The 21,838-nt window shown below is 31.5% G+C and overlaps 3 protein-coding genes across 3 annotated transcripts; 1 reads left to right on the forward strand and 2 right to left on the reverse strand.

Annotated features, from left to right (window-relative positions):
• Positions 1 to 274: 274 nt before the first annotated feature.
• LOAG_05048 (hypothetical protein) lies at positions 275 to 424 on the forward strand (the record flags this gene model as incomplete). Its single annotated transcript, XM_003140585.1, has 1 exon — positions 275 to 424. A coding segment is annotated over one exon (150 nt), but the record flags the coding sequence as incomplete, so codon positions are not given.
• A 1,506-nt stretch (positions 425 to 1,930) lies between these two features.
• On the reverse strand, positions 1,931 to 2,239 carry LOAG_05049 (hypothetical protein; the record flags this gene model as incomplete). The annotated part of the gene is made up of 1 exon (XM_003140586.1): positions 1,931 to 2,239. A coding segment is annotated over one exon (309 nt), but the record flags the coding sequence as incomplete, so codon positions are not given.
• A 5,416-nt stretch (positions 2,240 to 7,655) lies between these two features.
• Positions 7,656 to 19,282, reverse strand: LOAG_05050 (NCL-1 protein). The gene is made up of 14 exons (XM_020446753.1): positions 19,193 to 19,282; positions 16,353 to 16,518; positions 14,902 to 15,044; positions 14,575 to 14,790; positions 14,092 to 14,289; positions 13,638 to 13,814; positions 13,034 to 13,262; positions 11,755 to 12,077; positions 11,288 to 11,389; positions 10,688 to 10,845; positions 9,987 to 10,164; positions 8,982 to 9,125; positions 8,309 to 8,452; positions 7,656 to 7,951 (listed from the first exon to the last, which is right to left on the reverse strand). Exons 1-14 carry the CDS (start codon positions 19,256 to 19,258, stop codon positions 7,769 to 7,771), a joined length of 2,427 nt encoding a protein of 808 aa, XP_020302944.1. The 5' UTR covers positions 19,259 to 19,282; the 3' UTR covers positions 7,656 to 7,768.
• Positions 19,283 to 21,838: the final 2,556 nt, after the last annotated feature.

The raw sequence follows: 21,838 nt of genomic DNA on the forward strand, positions 1-21,838 counted from the left end.
TAATAATAATAATAATAATAATAATAATAATAATAATAATAATAATAATAATAATAATAATAATAATAATAATAATAATAATAATAATAATAATAATAATAATAATAATAATAATAATAATAATAATAATAATAATAATAATAATAATAATAATAATAATAATAATAATAATAATAATAATAAAACAATGTAAAGGCAAAAAATGAATTCAAATTTCAGTTGGAAAATTTGCAGAAGAGAGAGAATAATATATGAAGCATGATACTTGCTTCAGATCACCAAACATAGCAAAGCAGTAGCAGTAACGATCAGTTTAGCAGCAGCTGCGACAATTGTTCTCATAACGATCGCCATTGCTATTGGCGCTGTTGTGCAATGCTCTCTATGCTACGATCAGTTTTTACCCGAAAGTACCGTACTGTAACAGAAGTTTATTTGAAACAATCTGCTTTATATAATGATATTCTCCAACTTATCAACTTGGTACCGTTTATCTGTACAATTATCAATAATAATCACTGGTAGTAAAAATTATCAGAAACACCTCAAAAAATTTTCAATATGACGTGAAATATCGAAATAATTAGCTAACACTAAAAAATAACTAATTACTACAGGTATGAATAATAACCACTGTTCAAATGGCAGAATTATTATGCGATACTATAAAACAAATAGATCACCATAGTAATAATATCATGATCTTTGACTACGGTAACTCCTCAACATGTCCAGCAGTATCTGTTAACTGGTTTCAAAGAAGAAACTTTCCCGGATCCCAAATAGTGCTACCTTCAAGTAGGTTGAAATGACTGATTGTTGCACTTCGTATTCTTGGATATTACCAATTTCAGATTGTACTTTTCAGGACTTTAGAGTAACCTTAGACAAGAAAACAAATTAACCGCCTGATTTGTCCTCTTCTGGATCACAGGGTAAAAAGACTGCTGAACGGTTAGGAAAACGTGATTTTCATTTCAAACTTCACCATTAAATAATTCCTACCCATCCTATCCTAGTAAATTCAGTAATTTATCGATCTTTGCAAATGATTAAGAGAATCCTGTTAATTACTCGTTTAACAACAACCAATCGGTTGAATTGATTGAAAGGACAAGGAAATGAATTGTCGAAACAAACGCCCATCAACATTAAGAGTTTAAGATTTTGATGTGATATACTCCTTACATCTAACCATCTTATTCTAGATTGCTCCTACTTTCCTCTCTGTATAACTCTAATCCATGTATACTGTTTGCAAAAAAACATCAATGATTGGAATATATTTCATGTTGAATTTATTGGAAACGGTGGAAAGCAAAAAAAAACAATGTCAACTTTTTTTGAACAAATTTATTTTTGCAAATATTACATAAAGAGCAGAGCAAAGAAGATACGAAATTATCAGACATCGTAAACAAAAAAAAAAGAAAAAAACAGAATCCATCTATGGATCACATTCCATCTATTTAAATCATTATAAAACTACATTACATGGGGTAGGGATGTAACATGTTTGATTGATATAACTTGTATCACATATTTCAATACTAATCATTTCCTTATAATGATTTCCGAATAAAAATTCTTCGATAAACAAATGATTTCCATTTTCATATCTTCAATTTTCATGCCATTGTTACTCTCAACAACTGGCCAATCAGTTTGGTTAGAGGTATAACCAGTTTATTGGACTAAATTTCCAAAACAAATGTCACAGATGATAGCATTCTTTTTTTGCATAACTTGTTAGGTATGCTATAGTATGAGAAAAATGACTTATTCTTAGGAGGAGAAGGAAGAATAATCCAAAGTACGCCTCTACCCTTCTTTATTGAATTTACTACCACAATATAACAATGTCATCTATACAGAACGAAAAAGAAAACAAAAGAAAAAAAAACAAACAAAACAAAAAATTCGCTATACATATGCCAACTTCCTCCGGTGATAACAATAACAATATACTCGCATAAGCTGTAAGGTTGATAAATCCTGTTATATATATATATATATATTGTGCGCGTGTGTGTGTGCGTATGTGTGGTGTATGTGTGTGTGTGCGTGCGTGTATGCGTGTGTGTATATGAGTGTATGTATTGTATGTGCGTGTGTGCGCGTGTATATATATATATTTTTTATGCAAGTGTTCATGTAATGCGTGTGTATGATATTTACAAACCGAGATGATGGTTGAAAGACATACGAAAAGAAGGAAACATGTACATACATATAATAATTGCAAGACGGAAGGAGAAAAAGGGGTTGATATCGCGGAGAGCTAAAGACGGGTAATATGTTATTAACCAGGATGATGATAATGACGATGATGATGATGCATTATATGGGAACTAATAATGAGGCGACAATGACAAAAATTAGAAAAGAACGGTCTGTTCTTTTCCATTAAGGAAGTTAGTAGGAGCAAGGAAAAGGTGAAACATACTTCATCAATTCATCAAAAAACAAAAACAATTTACTAACTGACAACATTTCACTTGTAAAGGTAAGTTTCTCAGGATATTTCAAATTTTGACAATGAACTAAATTTTGGAACAATTTGATAGAAATGAATGAAGGAAAAAGAACAAAAGGGCAAATATTCTTTCTCAAAAAAAAGGTATCTTTTGAAAACTAAACAGTGAATAGAAAAAAATTAAGAAGTAACAAATAATTCTTCTAATTTGCAATTATTCTAAATAATACACAAGTATATACTTATTATAATTTGTCATGTTGAAAAAAGAGGAAGATGAAGGGAATAGGTCGACGAAAATAGTGTCAGCTGTTAATGGTGCAACAATTTTTGTTTTTTGCCTTTCTTTCCTTTTTTTTTGTTAAAACCACGACCTGGAAATTAAATTCCAGAAACATTTCAGAACAATTATTGACATTTTTTCAATTCCAAAAATTTAATTTATTTAGTAATTGTTTATTTTATTTATCCTAAAGAAGGAATAGAAAAAGAAACTATCGTAAAAGAAATGCTACTGCTTTAGACTAAATTATTTTGGATACAATTAAGACAGCTGCAATGAACGCAGAGTTGAGAACGACAAAGCATATTATGTACCACTGAATGGTAAATAAAAGAGTAAAACAGGAAAAGAAAAACATTCTCGCATATTTTTTCTCAACAAGAATGTAAAGAATAAAGGAAAATAATAAGCCAGCAAAGTTTTTAATTGATTTTGAAATTATTGATGAAGGAAATTAGTGAACAGGAAAAAAAAGTTACTGTTCCTGTCTGCGTCTTCTTGTCTTTTAAAGAGGAAAAGAGGAAAAATGAAGGTGGGAAGAGCGGTGAAATAAGGAAGAAAAAAAGACAGGTAAAAGCTCTGCTCATCTAGAATTGAACTATAAAATTTTTATTTTTAAATTCTTTTACAAAAAAAAAGAAACAATTTATGTAACAAATGAACAAAGGAATTAAAGTAAAAAGAGATATAGTTAAAAAAGGAGTAATAATAGCACAACAACGTATGAAATTCAGCCCAAATTTCTTTTTATATGTAACAAAAAAAGGGAAAAGTGAGTGAACATTTCCAAATCTCACTTCTTGACACTGTCCCTTCCTATCATTCATTTGGATATAAATGAGAAAGGGAAGAAAACTTGGTAAGGGATGGGGGGAATAAACGACCGAATACGAATCGATAAGAACTATTGGTACTTGTAATTAGTTACAAATGTGGAATTTTGATTATAGTTGCTAACATATTTGCATCAGTCATAAAAGAAAAAAGTGGGGTAAGTACAATTCTCGAAACGGTTTCAACACTTCCGAAACGAGCTTGTAAAATTTAAGATCAAACCTAAAGATGGCATGAAAAATAGAAAAAGAAAACTCATTAACTTACGCTACATTCTTTTTAGCAGGTAACTAAGAGAAACGGAATTCTAGGAGACTAAAAGTACTTAATGAGTGAGACCTTTTAATATGACGACCAATATGACTGAGACGATTCGAACGTTTCATCGTAACACATGCACAAATACAATCATTTTTGGAAGTAACACAACAAACGTAATATTCGATGAGAAACCGAAACGATGGTAGGAAAGAAAAAGTTTATGACATTCCGTGGAACTTCTTTGAGAAACTGTAAGGAGATTGAAGATTAGCCGGAACTTGTACTTTTTATGATGGAAATATTTTTGAAGACAATGAAAGAGGGAAGAGAAACGGACTAATGTAATTGTATTTGTTAAATTCTTATCACGTAGTGTAGTTATTAAATTGAAGCATCAACCATATTTATCTTATCAATATGACTTAAAAGTGACTTCGGAAGGAAGTGAAGAAGATTAGAACGGAGATGAGTATGAAGGGGAGAATAAGGATGGAAAAGGATACAAAAAGTAGAAAAGAGAGGAAAAGAGGATGATACAGATAAATGAAACGATGGTACAGGTTCTCTTTAAGATCGTTATTATTGAATAAAAAGAAAAAAGCAACAAGCAAATAAACAAATTGCAATCACAGAGCAACTGACAAAGCACATCCATTGCGCAAAATTTGGGCCAATCAACTAGCGCTTTTTACTTTAATCGTAAGTAACATGTGTATTTGTCGATGCAATATCACGGAAGTGTAAAGTAACATGTGAAACAAACCCGGGAGACGTTGGCAAATCAGGCCGGATTGAAAAATTGACCATCAATCAATACATCGGAAATTTTTTAATCACTCCAGTTGACCATTATCTCATCGCAATTAGCGTGGTTTTTCTCCAGCTATGCATTTGCTTTGACAAAAAAAAGTGTGCCGTATTGTACAAACCAAATGTGTAAAGGACAAGCGGATATAGTTTCCTTGATAGCGATTAATGGGACGGGAATTGATATATTAAAATAGAGTATAAATATTCAAAGATGATTGGAAGGGAATTTGATAAGAAGTCGAGAAACTTAACGAGGGAACACTTTTCCAACACAAAAAATCAGAAAAGAACAAAAAACTAAAAAAAAGGTAAGCTCCAAGTATGTAGGGATAGTGCCAAAGAGAGAGTGAAAACAGAGATAAAGAATATGTCACAAAATGAAATTTGATGAAACTCATCAATTTCTTTTATTTTTAATTTCAAATCTCGATAAATTTTAAAGACTGATATTATTACAGATAAAGAAAAAAGTGCGAGTAAACAGGAGAGAGCATAAACATATTTCCTTCCGTTTTCCTTTTACTTCATTTCAGCGGAAGTTTTTTCAATGAATAATAAAGAAAAGTGGTAATAATCAACGGATGAAATTCAGGAAATAATCAGTATAAAAAATATATATATATATATATGAATATAAAAAGAAACACAGTAAAGTGTCTGATTTCCTTATTGGGACGAAACAAATCCAACCAGCACATGAGGAACTTCAAATATTCCATTCTATTTGGATTTGAAATTTAAATTTCGAAAGCGCAGCATAAATAGCAAACAGCAAAAGACAATAGAGTACGGTGTACTACAGTACACGCCAGAATATAGTAAAAGGTATATGGCAGAATATACAGTACGGCATTATAGGATACAACATAATAACATATACAATAATTTGGAGTAGGAGTACGATGTTCATGACTGAAGGGAAAAGGAAGTTCCGCCTTTCACTTTTTTTTTTTGTTTTTGTTATTGATGAAAAGCAAAGTAAACATGATGTGTGAAAAGAAAATGATTGGTGCTTCTGAAGTTCGACTAAGACTACTTCCACTACTACTAGCGTCACTATACGCTGCAACAGGATACTTAATGGTATATAATTACAATATTAAAATACATATTTATTTACATAAAAATACTTAAGAAACAGTAGGAGAGGAAACCTTTTAACAAACTCACAAATACCAAAAAAAAAGAAAAACAATCATAATAGTAACACAACAATGCAATAATAGAACCGGAGAAACATATTTCAATTTGCAAAAAAAAAAAGAAAAAAGAAAAAACGAATGAAAGCAAAGAACAAAAAATAGCGAAACTCTATAAAAAGAAAAAAACCATATTATGATTTCATTAAACTATTTTCGTTTAAATCAACTTCTAATGGAAGCAGGAAGAAAAATGCGTCAGGGAAGAATGAAAACGAAACAAAATATAAATCCTCAGGAAAAATGATGGGGAAATAACAGGAGGAAGGAAACAAAACATGCAACAGAACCACCGGGTCGGATCTCATCGAAAGAACGCATAAAAAAGACGTGTAGGAAACCATGCTCCAACAAATATCGATTTTCAAGAGAAGTTCGAAAAATGATTAAACAAATCTAAAATTGAAAAGCGAGAACTGCACCCACACACCCTCACATATCGATAAAGACGGTGTAACAGTCAGCTATTGATAAAACAGTTTAAATTTAAGCTAAATGATGAGGAGAAAATGAAAATTATACAATCCGACTACTAACACACTTACAAAGGTCACAGGTCAATGGTCGTACCCAGAAACATTTGCCAAACGTAAATAGCGAAGGCGACGCCTCTAAAACAGTAGCAACATAGATATGCAAATTCTCTCGAAAAAATTTTGATTTGAAAATGAAAACAGAAGTAGGAGAGGACCGGACCTGAATTATTACTGTGACTTGTAAAGGAGGAAAAACAAACCGCTAGAATAAAATAGGTTTCAAAACGAGCAATGTGCTATCACGTCTACCTCAAACAACAAGTTCGAAAAAAATCAGTCATAACCAAAAAAATTTAAGATTCAAATTCGAAAAATACGGTTTTTGGATGAGGAACAGAAGGGAAGGAGTATATAAATGGAGAAAAAGGTACAGAGTGAGAGTGATTTTTGTTTTGCCCTGCCAAATGAACGCGACAACACTGAAATTTAAAAAATTAACTACTAACATAATTGAAATGGACATAAAAATCCAAAGAAACAACAAAAAAGAGACACTTATAGACTCATGAAAACTTTTTCGGGTAATGATGCCTGGTGTAAAAGTCTAAATACCTGCAATATACTAAAAAAAACCTTTCTATAATTAATTCAGTTTTTTTTTCTAAATAAAAGTCTATAGTCGTCATTGCCATTTGGGAATTTTAACAAGAAAGGCGGAGAAACAAACCCTTCCCCGTCAGAAACGGAAACTCGTTTTACTGGGCAAAAATGTTTCAAAAACTAAAACAATAAAAATTTATAGTTATAGAAGGAACCGAAAACTATAAGAATGGAATATTTCATTTCAGGGACATTTTCTGACTATACAAATCGTTGTTGGAAAACAAAAATTGAAGAGGGAAGATGGATCCCTAATGGTGACGGGAAGAGAGGAGTGGTGACGGGGATGGTGTGACTAGTAATGCAACAATGACGATCAACGACTAAAACATTCTAACTGACAATTGGATAAAACAAGCTAGCAATGAGGATAATGATGATAACAGATCATTACCACGAAAAAAAAGCCGGTGCCGAAAATCCTTCGTGCACACAAAGCATCAACAACAGTTTTTTCGAAAGAAAAAACATATCGTCAAGAATCAAGAAAAAATGCATCAACAAATATTAATCAGGCTAGGAACAGGGCTTAGAAATTAAAATTGGATCCTCCATATTCAACAAGTTTAAATTTTCCAGTTTAGAAATTTCTCCTTTCTTCCTTTTAACTTCCTATCTGCACTTTTCCGCTTTTGATACCAAAATTTGTAAATTCCCCGAAATTAAGAGAATGAAAATTCTTGTTCGAGCTTTTTTAAACACGGACTTTCCTCTTTCACATCTTCGATAACGGCTGTTTCGTTACTCGTTGTTCCGCCTGCTTGTATGGTTATTTGGGACTGTTTGTCGTCGTTGCTGCCCCTGCTGTCGTCGTCCCAGAAGAATGGTAACGATACAGGTAGAGACGATAATCCTTGCTTGCCAGCACAACAGAACCGTCCTCAACAAGTGCTACATCAAAGCACTGCGCGTGCTTCACTTTGCTCTCAAGTGCCGAGATCATGGTACCATCCTGAAAATGGTCGCTTTCATACCTCGTCCTTACCGTTATTCCTGATATCTCGCCTGCTCGGAATGATATCCTTAATGGGCATCCTTAATGGGATAAATCGACAGTCTTATCGATGGTCATAACGTTGTTCCTATCACAACATTATTCTAAGACTTGGTGAAAAAAAAACTTTTTTCTATGATGAAGAGAAACTGATGTCATTTATGGGAATTAAGAAGAGAAAGAGTTGTGTTACTTGGTAGTCTATGTAGTTAGTTATATGTATTTCTTGAAATATGGGCTCATCCCTGAAAATCTGAATCAATCCAATAAAGTTGGTGAATTTGTTTTTTGCGACATGACTGATGCTGCACCCACCTGACTGAAGACGGTAAGATTGAAATTATTATGGTTATCTGCTACAACAACATCACCAGCATAATTAATACCCACACCAATAGGATAGTTTGTAATACCTTCACCTCCGATCTGCCGAACAAACTGTCCATCGTAGTTGAACACCTGTGAAAAACACTGATCAAAATAAATAAAAGATGCCAGTAAAATTCCATAATTTAAAAACAGTTCATTTCTAGGTTCCAATTATTTCGAAGGACAAAACTGAATCATACTGGCATTTATAATTTGGTTACAAAGAAGCAAGGATTCGAAGTTTCACATATCTCCCTTAATCCTGCGAAATATTACGCCCAACCTTTCTTTTCCTTATAATATCATTCCTATTCTTCTTGTGACCTCACTACTGAATATCTCGCAGAAACTTCTCTTCCATGCAAAATCATTCAAAATTTATGCCAACGTTAAAATAAATTGGTAGAAGTGTGAAAAAGGTTGAATGATCCTAAAGTACAACATCAAAGACAAATTATCACTATGCTTAGGAACTTTACAAATCATAAAATGCCCTTTTCTGATAATTGTACTGATTCAAAACAGAACTATCATCACAGTGATTGTATTGTCTGCTTGTACGCTGAAGTTTTAGAAAAAGAAAGATGGAATATCGGGTGACATTTCAGTTTAAGCAAACCTTTATACAATGCGCACGATTGTCCGAAATCAAGATCTCTTGCTTGTGGTTTGCACAAACTCCATTTGGAAATTCCAAATAACGAGAACAACTGAATTTTTGCAAAATATTTCCGAACATGTCGAATATTATTACGCGCATAACCTAAAAAATAGTAATACATTTTAACTTAAATAAGAAACCCAAACTTTGGGGAAGTTGAAATCAAGTTATGAAATCTCTCCATTGAGTGGAGAAAATTGAAACTAAACTGAGGTTACGAATAAAACAAGAAAACTACTTGTCACTGAAACACATATTCCCCAAGACTGACGCACATACTAGCTTCCCATTGCTAAAAAGGCTTATTATCTTTGCTAGTTATAGTCACCACCAATTAAAAATTGGTGAACAATGGTGGATAATGAATCTTAATCCCTCACAGGAAGTAGTGACCTCTTAACTGCAACCATCCCGAATTTGTGCCCTAAAGCTACAAAATCTTGTCCTAAACACTCTAATTTAATTGATCAGTGTTATAAAGTCCATTAATTCCAGTTTAACTGCCAAATTATCATTTAAACATTATCATTTCACTTCCCAATCCCATTACTGTCTTGTCCTTTACAAAAAGATTCTGTCTTAATATCATGGACATTCCGAACTTAATATCATGGACGTCACATGAAATGTATTTTCTCATCTTCCATTACTATTCATTTGAAGTCAATTATTTAGAAAAGTTACAGCTATGTTTGTTGCGATTGTTTCAGCAATTAAAGATTTATGTTAGTGCAAAAAATGGACAATTTTCTCTTAAACATACCAAAGTGACTAGCAGAACTGAGTATAAAATGAAATGAAGCTTCGCTATGCTTTGAACTAATCATTCTACATCATACCATAAACTAAACAGCCAAGAGTTGTCTGCCAAAACGTCCATTTTTATAAGTTTGTTTATCTGATGATAGATTATAAATTATCCAACTATCAAGCAAATAGCCAACGTAGATTCTACTAACTTACTTTACATTCAATTACAATAATACGTCCTTTACTGTCAACGCAAACACCACGAGGATGCTGCAAGATGTTTGCTCCAAATTTGCGCAAAAACTGTCCGTATTGGTTGTAAATTTGTATTTGATGCGTTGGCGAACGTTCTGTTACGATAAAATCGCCGGTGAGACGATTTACCGCGACACTAGAAATAATAAATCCATGATGAAACAGATTTAACGAACATTCAACGCATTTTTTCGTAAATCGAAAATCTAGATTAACATATCTAGCATCATTAAATGATTCATGTGGACGTAAATATAGAACTCCATAGAATTTAGGTAAACGTAGTCCAGATCATCGAATTCCTATAGATTTCCATAATAGTGCCATCCGATTGAATATACGTTACAACAGTGGCCTACACACTTTTTACATGTATATATTTCAATAAAAAATGAATACATAATACATTGTTCACTTCTGATAGTTAATTCTGAATTTACCAAGAGCATCTATTCTACCGAAGAAATATTCGTAGAATGGACTCTGCTCTCGATTGCACAATGCACTGAACGATTCTGATACAAAAAGTATTTTGGAACTTAAAGCTCAGACGCAGTGAAAACTTCGATTTCTTGCGCTTTGATATCTTTCTTGGATAAAACCTTTCCCCACTTATTTTAAATGTTTAACCCCAAAAGTTTTAAAAATTATACACGAACCGATTGGGATAAAGCAGTTGGCCATCACGCTTACCACATTCTCCAAACTGAAATTTGAAACGACCCTCCTTATCGAATACTTGGATACGATGATTGTTAGTGTCCGCGACGATAATGTCATTTTGTGCATTTACTGCAACTCCGGATGGTTCCGTAAACTGAAAGAAATGATTTCATTTTTTGCCATTTACATCTTATCCTTTAAAAAAAAGATACTTTAAAGCATAGTTTTTGGACCATAGCTTATGAATTTACTTTAAAAGAGTTCAAATGTGACCAATCCAAAACTTTTCAGTTTACAAAAACACCATTTAAATTGTGGGATTTGTAATAACGTAAAACTTGACTTTCGGTACCTCTGTAACTCAGTCGGTACTCTGTGCATCGACGTGACAAGAAAAATTCTTCAGTATCTTAGGTTATGAAATGAGACTTACTGCTTCAAACAGATTTTTTAATAAACGGTAGCTGAAACTGCTATGAATCCATGGCAGTACAATCACAGTTTAACAAAATGCAGTACATATGATGAAAGAAACTGAGAAAAAACCTTCACCTAACAATAAAATCTGTAAATAAAACTATAACTGAGAAAATAACCTGTCCTTCCATAACTCCAAATTCACCAAACTTGCAGTGATAGATCATCTTCTGTCTCTTGATCTGTGCTCGGGGTGGATAAAGATTGCTGATGCCCATATTCTGTAAATGAATCAACTATACTTGATCCAAAATTTCAGTAACAATTTTGAGTCCTGAAATCAACGGACAAAATTAATTAAGGAAAGAACCCGAACTGTTAAGACTTGAAAATCCGGGTTACATTTCCTGACTATTAACACTTTGCTCAGCGGCACAGTTATCATCACGAGTACGTCTTACTTGTTCCTGTCGGTAAAGAAACTCAAAACTTCTTAAACTATACACTATAACAGCACATCAAAATATAAGCCCACACCTTATTCAACAGATTGAGAATATTGAAATGCCGTAGAAAAGTGTAAATTTCAAGGATTTGTTCTTTTTATAAAAATTAGTGCCAAAATGGAAGTGGCTCGTAAACAAACCTTTTCAAGCTCCAAATCAGGTGACTCAGCAAGTTGTAAACCACTAGCCGGTTCAAGTCCCATACTCCACTTCTCATATTGATTGCTAAAGCCATTATCGACTGTAACAAACGTTCCAAGACTCTGACTGGAGCCACCATATTCATTTTTAGGTCGTATTAAATTTGAATCTGAGAAATTATTGACAGGCAATGTACCGTTGGTCGTTGCTATTGGTCGAGTCAGTTGTCGACTAGCCGGTCGACCGATTGGTGCCGGAGGCATTCCTGCATTTGCTGATGACATTGTTCCTTGAGGCCATTCCGATGCACCACGAACAAGCCCTGAAGTATGTTAACAATTTCAGAAGCTAACATTCATATAGTCTTACAGAAGTGTCAAAAGAAAATTCAGCATTCGTTCAAATACAAGTATTGTTTGCAGAGGAAAACAAGTAAACACATATTCTCCTCTAATTAATGATTCGCTGGAACACATGTTGTACCTTATACCGGTTGTCCCAGTTGTCCGTCACATTTCTCATAAGCAAATGAATTAGGTTTTTTGTCATTTACCAAATATTTTCAAATTTTAACGTTTCCAACATATATTCCTTTCGCAGTTTTCCGAATCATGTTTTAAGCAAACTGAGAAGTTGAACTAGAGCAGAAGAAAAAAAAATGAAAGACTTTATGTTAAATATAACTGTACATATATATTTCAATTTCAGACAACAATTATTCACCCCAAAGTAAGTGTCAAGTAAAAAACAGAAAAAGAAAAAACAGAGAGGAGGAAAAGTGGAGAAGAACAAGTAAATCGACTGTTCAACAGTGAAAGATGTAAGAGTAATTAGTCCTCTCAACTAGTCCTACTCAAATATCTTCTATCACATAAGTTATTTTAATTCTCGCTTATTACTCTTATATCAAAGAAAGTTCTTACTTCAATTACAAATGCAAACTTCTTTAGAGGAAACTATAGGTTTCCTACAATATCAAGCAGCAATAAACGTGTAACCAAATATGATTTTTTTCGATGTGAAAAAAAATATAAATTAACTAAACAAATGAATTTATATGTTCTTTTACGTCACTTATTTCCACTTGTCGTTGCCGTTTTTTTACATTCACTGATACAAAATACGCTCAAAAACAAAAATGACTGGACAGATGCTAATAAAAGCATAGACGAAATGACGATTTTTATGAAATTACAGCTATCTAATTTCCTATGGCAAAGTTGGAGTTAAGTTCACCACGATAAAATTAAGGTAACATTAATCGGGAAGAAAACAAACCCATAATACTGATGATTTGCTGACGTGCGACATTCGGATTTAGTGGTGGAAAATCAAGTTCGCATGTTGTTTGCAGGATGTTATTACTATCCGGATTGAAAGAAAAGTATACTTGCAAACGGGTATGCAGAAGTTGCTTGAAAACCATAACTTCTGTTGGTGCGGCATATTTGACAAGACGTGAAGTGAATTCAATCGTCTGCGCCAATTTTTCCGCCATTTGTTGCACCTAAGAATAAGTTTTAAAACTGACAGAACTTCAATGGTTTTATAACATGACAAATTTCTTACCAGCTCAGTTCTTTACTTTGATTACTTTCAATCCACCATTAATAATAGCTTTACAAACTATTCCTCAACATTGAAAAGGGTACCATTAAAAAAAAAAGAAAAAAAACATTTTACGTCACCAAATGTAAAACCGATAAACTGTTATTTTCGTTTCTAGATGATGCCCTCTAGTAGACCATAATATTCTTCCACAGAAATTCAGGAGTCTTTTAAACTTGCTAGTTCCACTTCATCATAACTATTTTTTTGCGAACTTTCAAAGATGAAAGGAAAAAAGGCGAAATTTAATTGCTTATTCTAATGCAAAACACACCTTTTTGTCAATTACAGTGAGCTGCAACTGTTTAGCACCATATGCATTATCCAAATCTTTGATAATTTGCCGACGATTCTCTTCAATTATACGGATCAGTGTTTGAGTTGCATCGTCCACATTCTGGTGAGCTCTGGTCAGTGAGCAGCTTAAGCGATTTTGCGCTGCATCAACCATCTGAAAAATTTTCGATAAAAATTAATGTGAGAACAGAAATTGAAAAAAGAAAAAAAAAAACAAAAAAAAATCAACAAAAATTATCAAATTTTCAATGTAAATAAGAATCATAGCAATATTTCTGATTATTGAAAATTTCATCTTTCATTCCAGAATTTAAATTGGAAATACCAGGAATGATCTCACAAAATCAATTACTAGTAAAAAAAAAAAAGAAAAAAAAAACAAGGAAGCTTAGAATATTATTTAAACAGAAATTGAATATAACGAAACATACTTTATACGTTTCAAGAAGTTCAGAATGCTTCAAACGAGCATCTTGTACTAATGTTTCCATGATTGCCATTTGTTTTTCAGCTACATCACTGATCAATTCATACTGATGTGTTGGCTGTACATGATCGACCTGAGTACATTCCATGCATATAGCCAGGTTACATGTTAAACAGAAGTATCGCAACGGTTGTGAACGATGCTAAAAGAGAATATACTTCTGTAAAAATCTGATAACACTTCCAGCACTCTTACCTCTATCTTATCCAAAGAAACGTACATTGTCATCAGTTAGAGGAAATGTAAAGATTTGATTTATATTTTATATAACAAATGATGAAAATTGTATGGTTATAAATTATAAAATAACTTCAATTTCGTTTACCCTTCTCATTTTCCCTTGCTAGAAAAAAAAAAAGAATATGTTCTTATGGAATATCATAACTAATATTTATGTTAGAAATAATGAAACATAAACAGTACATACTTGTATGCATTTGCAAGCAGTTTTTTCAGCAAAAGCAGCAGCAAGTGCAGCAGCATCCTCCTGAGATAGTTGATCAACTCGATGTCCTTCGAAACAATGCATGTATTGATGAGCCAAAGTACAATTAGCGCACAAAAAATGTGTGCAATCTTGGCAAAATGCGCTTGCAAGTTCGCCGCTTTTGCATCCCGTACATGATGAATTCTTATTACTGTTCTGCAAAATGATACATGCTAATCAAAACACAATGTATGCCCACTTCTTAGAGGCTCTAGAAGATCAGGCCAACAAAATTTGAAAGGAAAAAAATGAAAGCATGTAAAAAACCTGATCGTATGAAGGTGGCTCAATCAGTGGTGGTGAAGATGACGTTGAACTTGGTGAACCGAATATCAGTCCTTTATCATCGGCTAAATTTTGGCGAGTCATAACGCTTTCCAATCCATAATCAGTTAACAAACTTTCTATGCCTGAAAATGTAATGTACATAAATGTATCCACTAAAAAGATTGTCTTCTTAAAGGAAAACTTTAAATAAATTTTGCAAAAAAATTGTTGTCATCCAGATCAAAACAAGTTTTATCACAATTTATTGAATTGTCTTTTAAGGCAAAAACTTTTCGCTGACGTCAACGGACATCATAAAAATTTTCCTCTTATACATTAAAATAGAGAAAAAACAATTCTGATCTATAATTTTGCACGTGATTACTAAAAAATGAAATCCCACTGTCCCTTTTCATTTTGCAATCAATTTCTGCTTTTAATTTAGTTCATTATTTCTTGAAAATTCATTTTTTAAAATCAAAAAAGTAAGAAGCTAAAAAACAATGCTAAACGAAATAGTCAATGAAAAGTTTTCGAAGATAGTCCGAAAACATTATTTAGATTAAGGAAAGAGTACAGTAAAAATAAAGAATAACACTTCCTAGCCTTCGAATATTCATTATCGAAGTCTTCTTTATAAAAAAAAAAAGTGAGATGTCTGGAATGTTTTTAAATGCCAAATGAAAATCACACTACTATATTAAATCTTCACTCGTTTCTTTTTTTTTTTTTTTGTTTCTCCAACTATGACCAATGGTGCTAATTTTCATCAAAACTGAAAAGGAAATCAGTGAAAAAAAAGTTATTTTATTTCATAAATTAAAAAAATAAAAATACTTACAATTCCTACAAAAAGAAAAAAAAGTCACTTTACTATTCGATCACACTACTATTAATGACATAAAAAACACTTCATTTAAGAGGAAAATTGTCACTTAACTCATATGAATAAACCAAACTATTATCAGGTAAAAATATGAATAAATAATACTCATCCATTTTCCGTAATGCTGTAATATTAATTACGAGATTTTGATTTTGACCGTTAATCCAGAAATGTGGTATAACCAGTCATTATCAGATGAGTTTCACAGGATCCGAAGGCAAAAGTTAGCAATATTTGATAAAGTATGCAAGAGGAAGTTGTTAATGATATTTCTTTTCATTCACCTTTGTCCCTTCTTCTCCAATCACCATTCCTTTTGTCATATTTTGATATTGTGATACCCAGTTGTTACCCGTTTTTTTTTTTTAAAAACATCTCATTAATTCTTGAATGCCGGTAAATCCTTATGAAAAAGTTTCAAAATTCCGGTTCAAAACATCTGATGGACTACAATAATAAGTAGTGAGCAAGTGAACATTGCATACTTGATAGTAGTTAGTAATGAACAAAACAAATAAGCAGTTTTAGCTTACGAAATATTACAATGAAAGAGGATGTGTTTTACCAAGCTGTATTGACAATTGCGTTTCAACGCGACATTGTGGACAAACGATTTTTTCCGCACAATTATCATCCATTTGTCGTTCCAGACATGATTTGCAAAAACTGTGGAAACAAGCAAGAACTTTTGGCTCACGATAAGGTTCCAAACATAACGGACATTTTACCACCTGCAACATCTATAATCATCCAAATTATATCCAATGTACATACCATTTATAACTCATTCATTTTTTCCTTTTTTTTTTAACAAGAAGAAATGTAATTAATTTAAAGGAATAATCATTGGATGTTTATCCCTCAACAAGCCAAAAAATTCCTCCGTCTAATTTTTATCAATGAGATTCAACTGTTTTAAATACATGCCATCTGCTAAATAACTTATAGAATTAACTTGTTTAATTATTTCAAATTAATAAAAATCATTCATTGTTTCAAATCGAGTAGCCTGACATTATATCTATTTGACTTGAACAAATGGAACTTCATTGCGTAATCAGTTGTTGCAAACATGGCAAGTTATCATATGTCTTATTTAATTTGTTTAGAAAATTCGACTCAAGTTAATGGCTCCTTATTGACGTCATTTACTTGATTATTTTTCAAGATTTAAATAATTAATTTACTTATTAAATCCCAAACGATTGGGACCAAATCATTTAATTACACATTTCTTCTATGATTGTAACTGAAACTAAAAATTTTACACTAAACTGAATACAACAAAAATTTTTTAATGAAATATTTACAAAAGCTATGTCAATATCAACTGTAATTCGCAACGATGAAAACTTCCAACATGTTATTTTTCAATCCATAAATCCACCAATTAGTATGCTGTCCTTTCATTTTTCTGCCTCTCAAACATACCTGCATCCTACCAAAGATTAATGAGTTAGTTAACTTTAAAAATCTTCAAAGGTATCCTGATTTATCCTTACTAACTAATCATCTATGTATTCATTGAAAACAAAACAGAAAAATGCAAAAACAGTGGTTGATGGAATTCTTCTCTTAAAATATACTAATAATTTAAAAAAAAAAAAAACATTTATAAAGGATAAAATGATTCGGCCAATCTATTTACATAATTACTATACATGTGCTACCATTTCCCTTTCGAACCGGAATGGTCACATGACCATATAAGGGTTAAATCGTCAATTTTCTATTATCAGTCATCTCCTTTATCCGTACCCCTGGAAAACCGAAAAAAAAGAAAAGTGCTTCAGAGTTCGTGTTTTTCATCCGATTCCGAGCTCGCAAAAGGCACAAGTTACTTGTTTTGTAAAGAGAGCAAATGTATAAATATATTTTTTTCTTCCTAATTTAAAGGATGGCATGAATTCAAAGATCGATGATATGCAAAAAAACATCTTGGCTTTGTTCTGAGAGTCCACTCTTCTACTCCTGTGCCAACCTCAATTTCATGAATACATCCTGTAGACCCACAATCCTCCACTACAACACTTCAATCTTTACATAAATGGAACAAGTATTTCTAGCCTGTAAACATTCTCCTATCCTATTGATGGATTTCATTTTAAAAGATACATTTATGCATTTAAATAGTTGTTTATGAATGCATGTATGTGAATATCTATCTATTCTTTGGATTTGTTTTGTCTATTCCTCCATATTTGAACAATTTATATTATTCCTTTAGTATCCAGAAAACTTTTCAAATAATATTAGCAAAACCATATTTTCATCATTCCCCTCTCTCTTCTAATTTATGCCAGTTAAGAATTTAAAACTGATAAAACCATCGATCAGTTTTACGAATTTTTTAGCTTCAGTAGATGATATAAAACCATATGAAATAAAGGATGAATGAAAAGTTTCAGTTTGATCAAACCAATTCCAATGTATCTTTCTACCTTTGATGTCTCCCAATGTACCAATAATATATACCAGTGATACCTTGCAACTATAAATACTACCTATTAAAATACTTCCCCTTAAAATTTCTTGTCCCTTTTCTCGAAATATTTCTGCTATTCCTAAATACCTTTAATGGAATAAATTTAACAACTTTTGACATTATGCATGACATCAAATACTTTGATGTCATTTAATATTACAACGTTTACACAATAGCTCTTCTCTAGAAAAAAAGAGAACTTTTTTTTGCATCTCAATTATTTATTACTGAAATATACAGCTTGCATAAGCAGAAAATAAAGATCACCACTTTTTCCCTATTTGAATTGAATAATATCCTCCTTTCTTTTTGCATAAATAGGTAACCTAATACATCATTACTGACAGATTCTTTAAAAATTACAAATATATAGTATTTCGACTCTTATCATGAGGAAAAAGGTAAAGCTATACATTTAATCTAACAAAAACGACCTATCATGATGAATGTAATATATCTTTAATGATTAAATTTAAACGACAATAAAATGTTTGTAAGTGTAATATAAATATACTATATAAGGAATATTTTGCCAATTTGACATTTCAAACTATCTTTTAAACTGAATTTAAAATCAAAAAGAGATAATTATTAAAGGCAGTGAATAAAACATCCGCCATTTTACATATGCAACAGCACTACATATTACTTTTCCAATATTCTTCTCATGCGTTTATTTCGGATATATAATAGGAGAAAATCGAAAATTCATAAAAGATACAACCAATTAATCCTTATACTTAATCATATCATATTTCCTCATTTTCCTGATATCTAACCGTTTCATCTTTTTATAAATTATTACCGATTGTGAACAATCGTTTCGAGATATAGCATTTGGGAATTTTCGAATGTTACAACATTATTCAAGGAACAGAAATTTGTTAGTTCGAGAAAAGGTAAGGAAAGGAAATGTTCACCTGTTCATTGAGAGGTGGAGGTGTGGGAGCAAGACCAAAAGATCCAGTAAGTGTTGGCTCACACATGCCTGAAAAAACATTTGCAAATTTAGGTATGACCTCAAATTTTGAAATTTTTTTGAAAGTTTTGCCACATAATTTCTCAGCCATGAATTTCTTCAGATTTACAGCAGTAGCTCATTTTTTACAAACTGCCTAAATTGAAAGAAAATCATACTTGAACTACATACATATATTTACCTAATCTTTCCATATACTATAATGTTTTGACTTAAAGTATTATCAGGACTGATATACCTGAGAGTAGCTTAAGCAATGGTAATAATAATAATAAAAGTAGTAGCAGCAACAGTAGCAGTAGTACGAACAGTAGTAGCAGCAACACCAACAAATCCTACTCATCCGATGGAATATGATGATTCTGGGTTGGGAATGGAGGATTGTTCCCGGTGAAAACCCTCCTCTCCATCACCTTTTTTGCCCGATACTATAAGATGAATGAATGGATAGATGTAGAGGACGATGATAATAATGATAACGATGATGATGATGATAACGATGATACTGCTGTACAGGTACGCCTTACTTAATGCTCGTATTTTTTTTTTTTTTTGTTTTGCGTAATTTTAAGAAATGATTTATAGGAAGAAGAATGAACAAATATTATAATTGATGAATTAATAAAGGGTAAGCTAACCTCCTAATTTAAACAAGTTTCCTTCCTTTTAATTTACAGATTTTTTCTTTCGTTCCTATTTCAGATATGAGATTAAAATTTTCCCAAGCAAAGAGAACTTCCTGTAATGGTTGATGAAATCTCAGGAAAAAGCAATATATCAATTATTATCGACCAGTTTACAAAATAATTAACGGAGAGATGAAAAATTTTGCAGTGAATTTGACATTTACTTATGACAGAATTCCGGGAGAACCCGAGAGAGAGTGAGAGAAAAAAAAAATGGAAAGGGAAAAAAAGAGATCAATTCCTGCTAAAAAATCTTAGGCTAAGGATTATGACTCAGATGGAAAATCTTGAATGAAAAAAAGGGATTTTTTTTTTTTAATAGGAATTTTGAAACATGAAGAACGAAATTGTCCCTTTCTTTGCTTTTAAAAGAAGTATAATTATTCTTATGAAAAGAGAGCAATGAAATTAATTTAGATTAAATTGAGTTAAACAAACCAAACTTCCGTCCTTTTTTTCTTTCAAAACTTTCATAAAAGAAATGATTTTTTTTTTTGAAATTAAAACTGTTATTTGTTGTGTAATCATGAAAAAGATAACGAAAATTTTCGATACATTTCTGTTGACATAAGAAAAAGAAATCTGCAGATGAATAAACAAATAAATATATTTGAATGAAAGGTGAAAAATATTTATACTTAAATCGGAAATGAAAAAAAATCGTTGATTTAATGACAAGAAATACTTAGATGTAAATTAGACATGATAAAATTAAAAATTAATCGCTTAGTTGCTATGCATGTAAGCATATAAAAATCATGAAATAAGAACTCGGAATAAATATCAGAAATGAAATTTACAGCGTAATTAATAACACGGAACAAGGAGGCAAAAACAAATCGATTTATTTCCTAATTTCCTTCTTCTTCTCATCTATCGTAGTTTTATGAAAATGAAAGATAATGTGTGGAATGAAAGGAATAGATCAAAAAATAAAAGTGGAATATGACAAGGCTGATAATGATAATGATGATGATGATGATGATGAAGATATTCAATACAGTTCCAATATGTAGACGGCTAAGGAACAAAATTTTTTCCTATTTTGAAAAACGGGGAATAAAATTTTATTCTTTTTTTCGAACCTCTTCCACCCGATACTTTCTCCCATCTATATACTTTATCGTTGCAGTTTTAAAATTAATTGTCAAAGATGGAAAATATGATTCATCGGTGAGGTAAGCCAAAATATAGTTTGAAGACAAATTCAAATTTATTTAGATTCAACAATTCAACAGTACTGATCGACATATATCGATGTGTTGATTCGTTAATGTTACCAATTGCTTTCGAATTTGTTCATTTTCATTTGCATTTTATGAATTTGTTCTCAAATCTTTTTTCTTATCAATATTCTGAAAATATTACACATTTTGTTGTCCCAACAAATTTTCATTACATACCGTTATATCATGACAAAAAAATATGGATATTTATCGTATGTACTTATTACAGTCGTTGATTTGAATATTACTAAAGCTTCTCGATAATTCTTTAATCCTGCATTTTCCGAAAACCTCATCAATCCGGAACAGTTTGGACAATCCCATTGTGACCCTTCCAATTTTTGTGATCACAAAATGTTGGACAATCTCACCACGTAATCACTGCTATGTTCATGATGAAAAATCAATTATTCCACTCCACTACTTGCTAGAAATCATAATTTTAAAATTAGAAAAAATAACAAAATTTGTAGCAAATTGATAATATCAAATAATAAATAATAATAATAAGGACAAATAATGATGTAATAAATAAAGATAATAGGAAATGAAAATAAACAGTAAACAAGTAAAAAACAAAACAAAAGTAGCAGCGATGACAAAATAATAATAATTAATTAAATAATTGATAATAATAATAATAATAATAATAATAATAATAATAATAATAATAAT

This window comes from Loa loa, assembly GCF_000183805.2.
Source record: "Loa loa unplaced genomic scaffold supercont3.554, whole genome shotgun sequence".
Classification (NCBI taxonomy): domain Eukaryota; kingdom Metazoa; phylum Nematoda; class Chromadorea; order Rhabditida; family Onchocercidae; genus Loa; species Loa loa.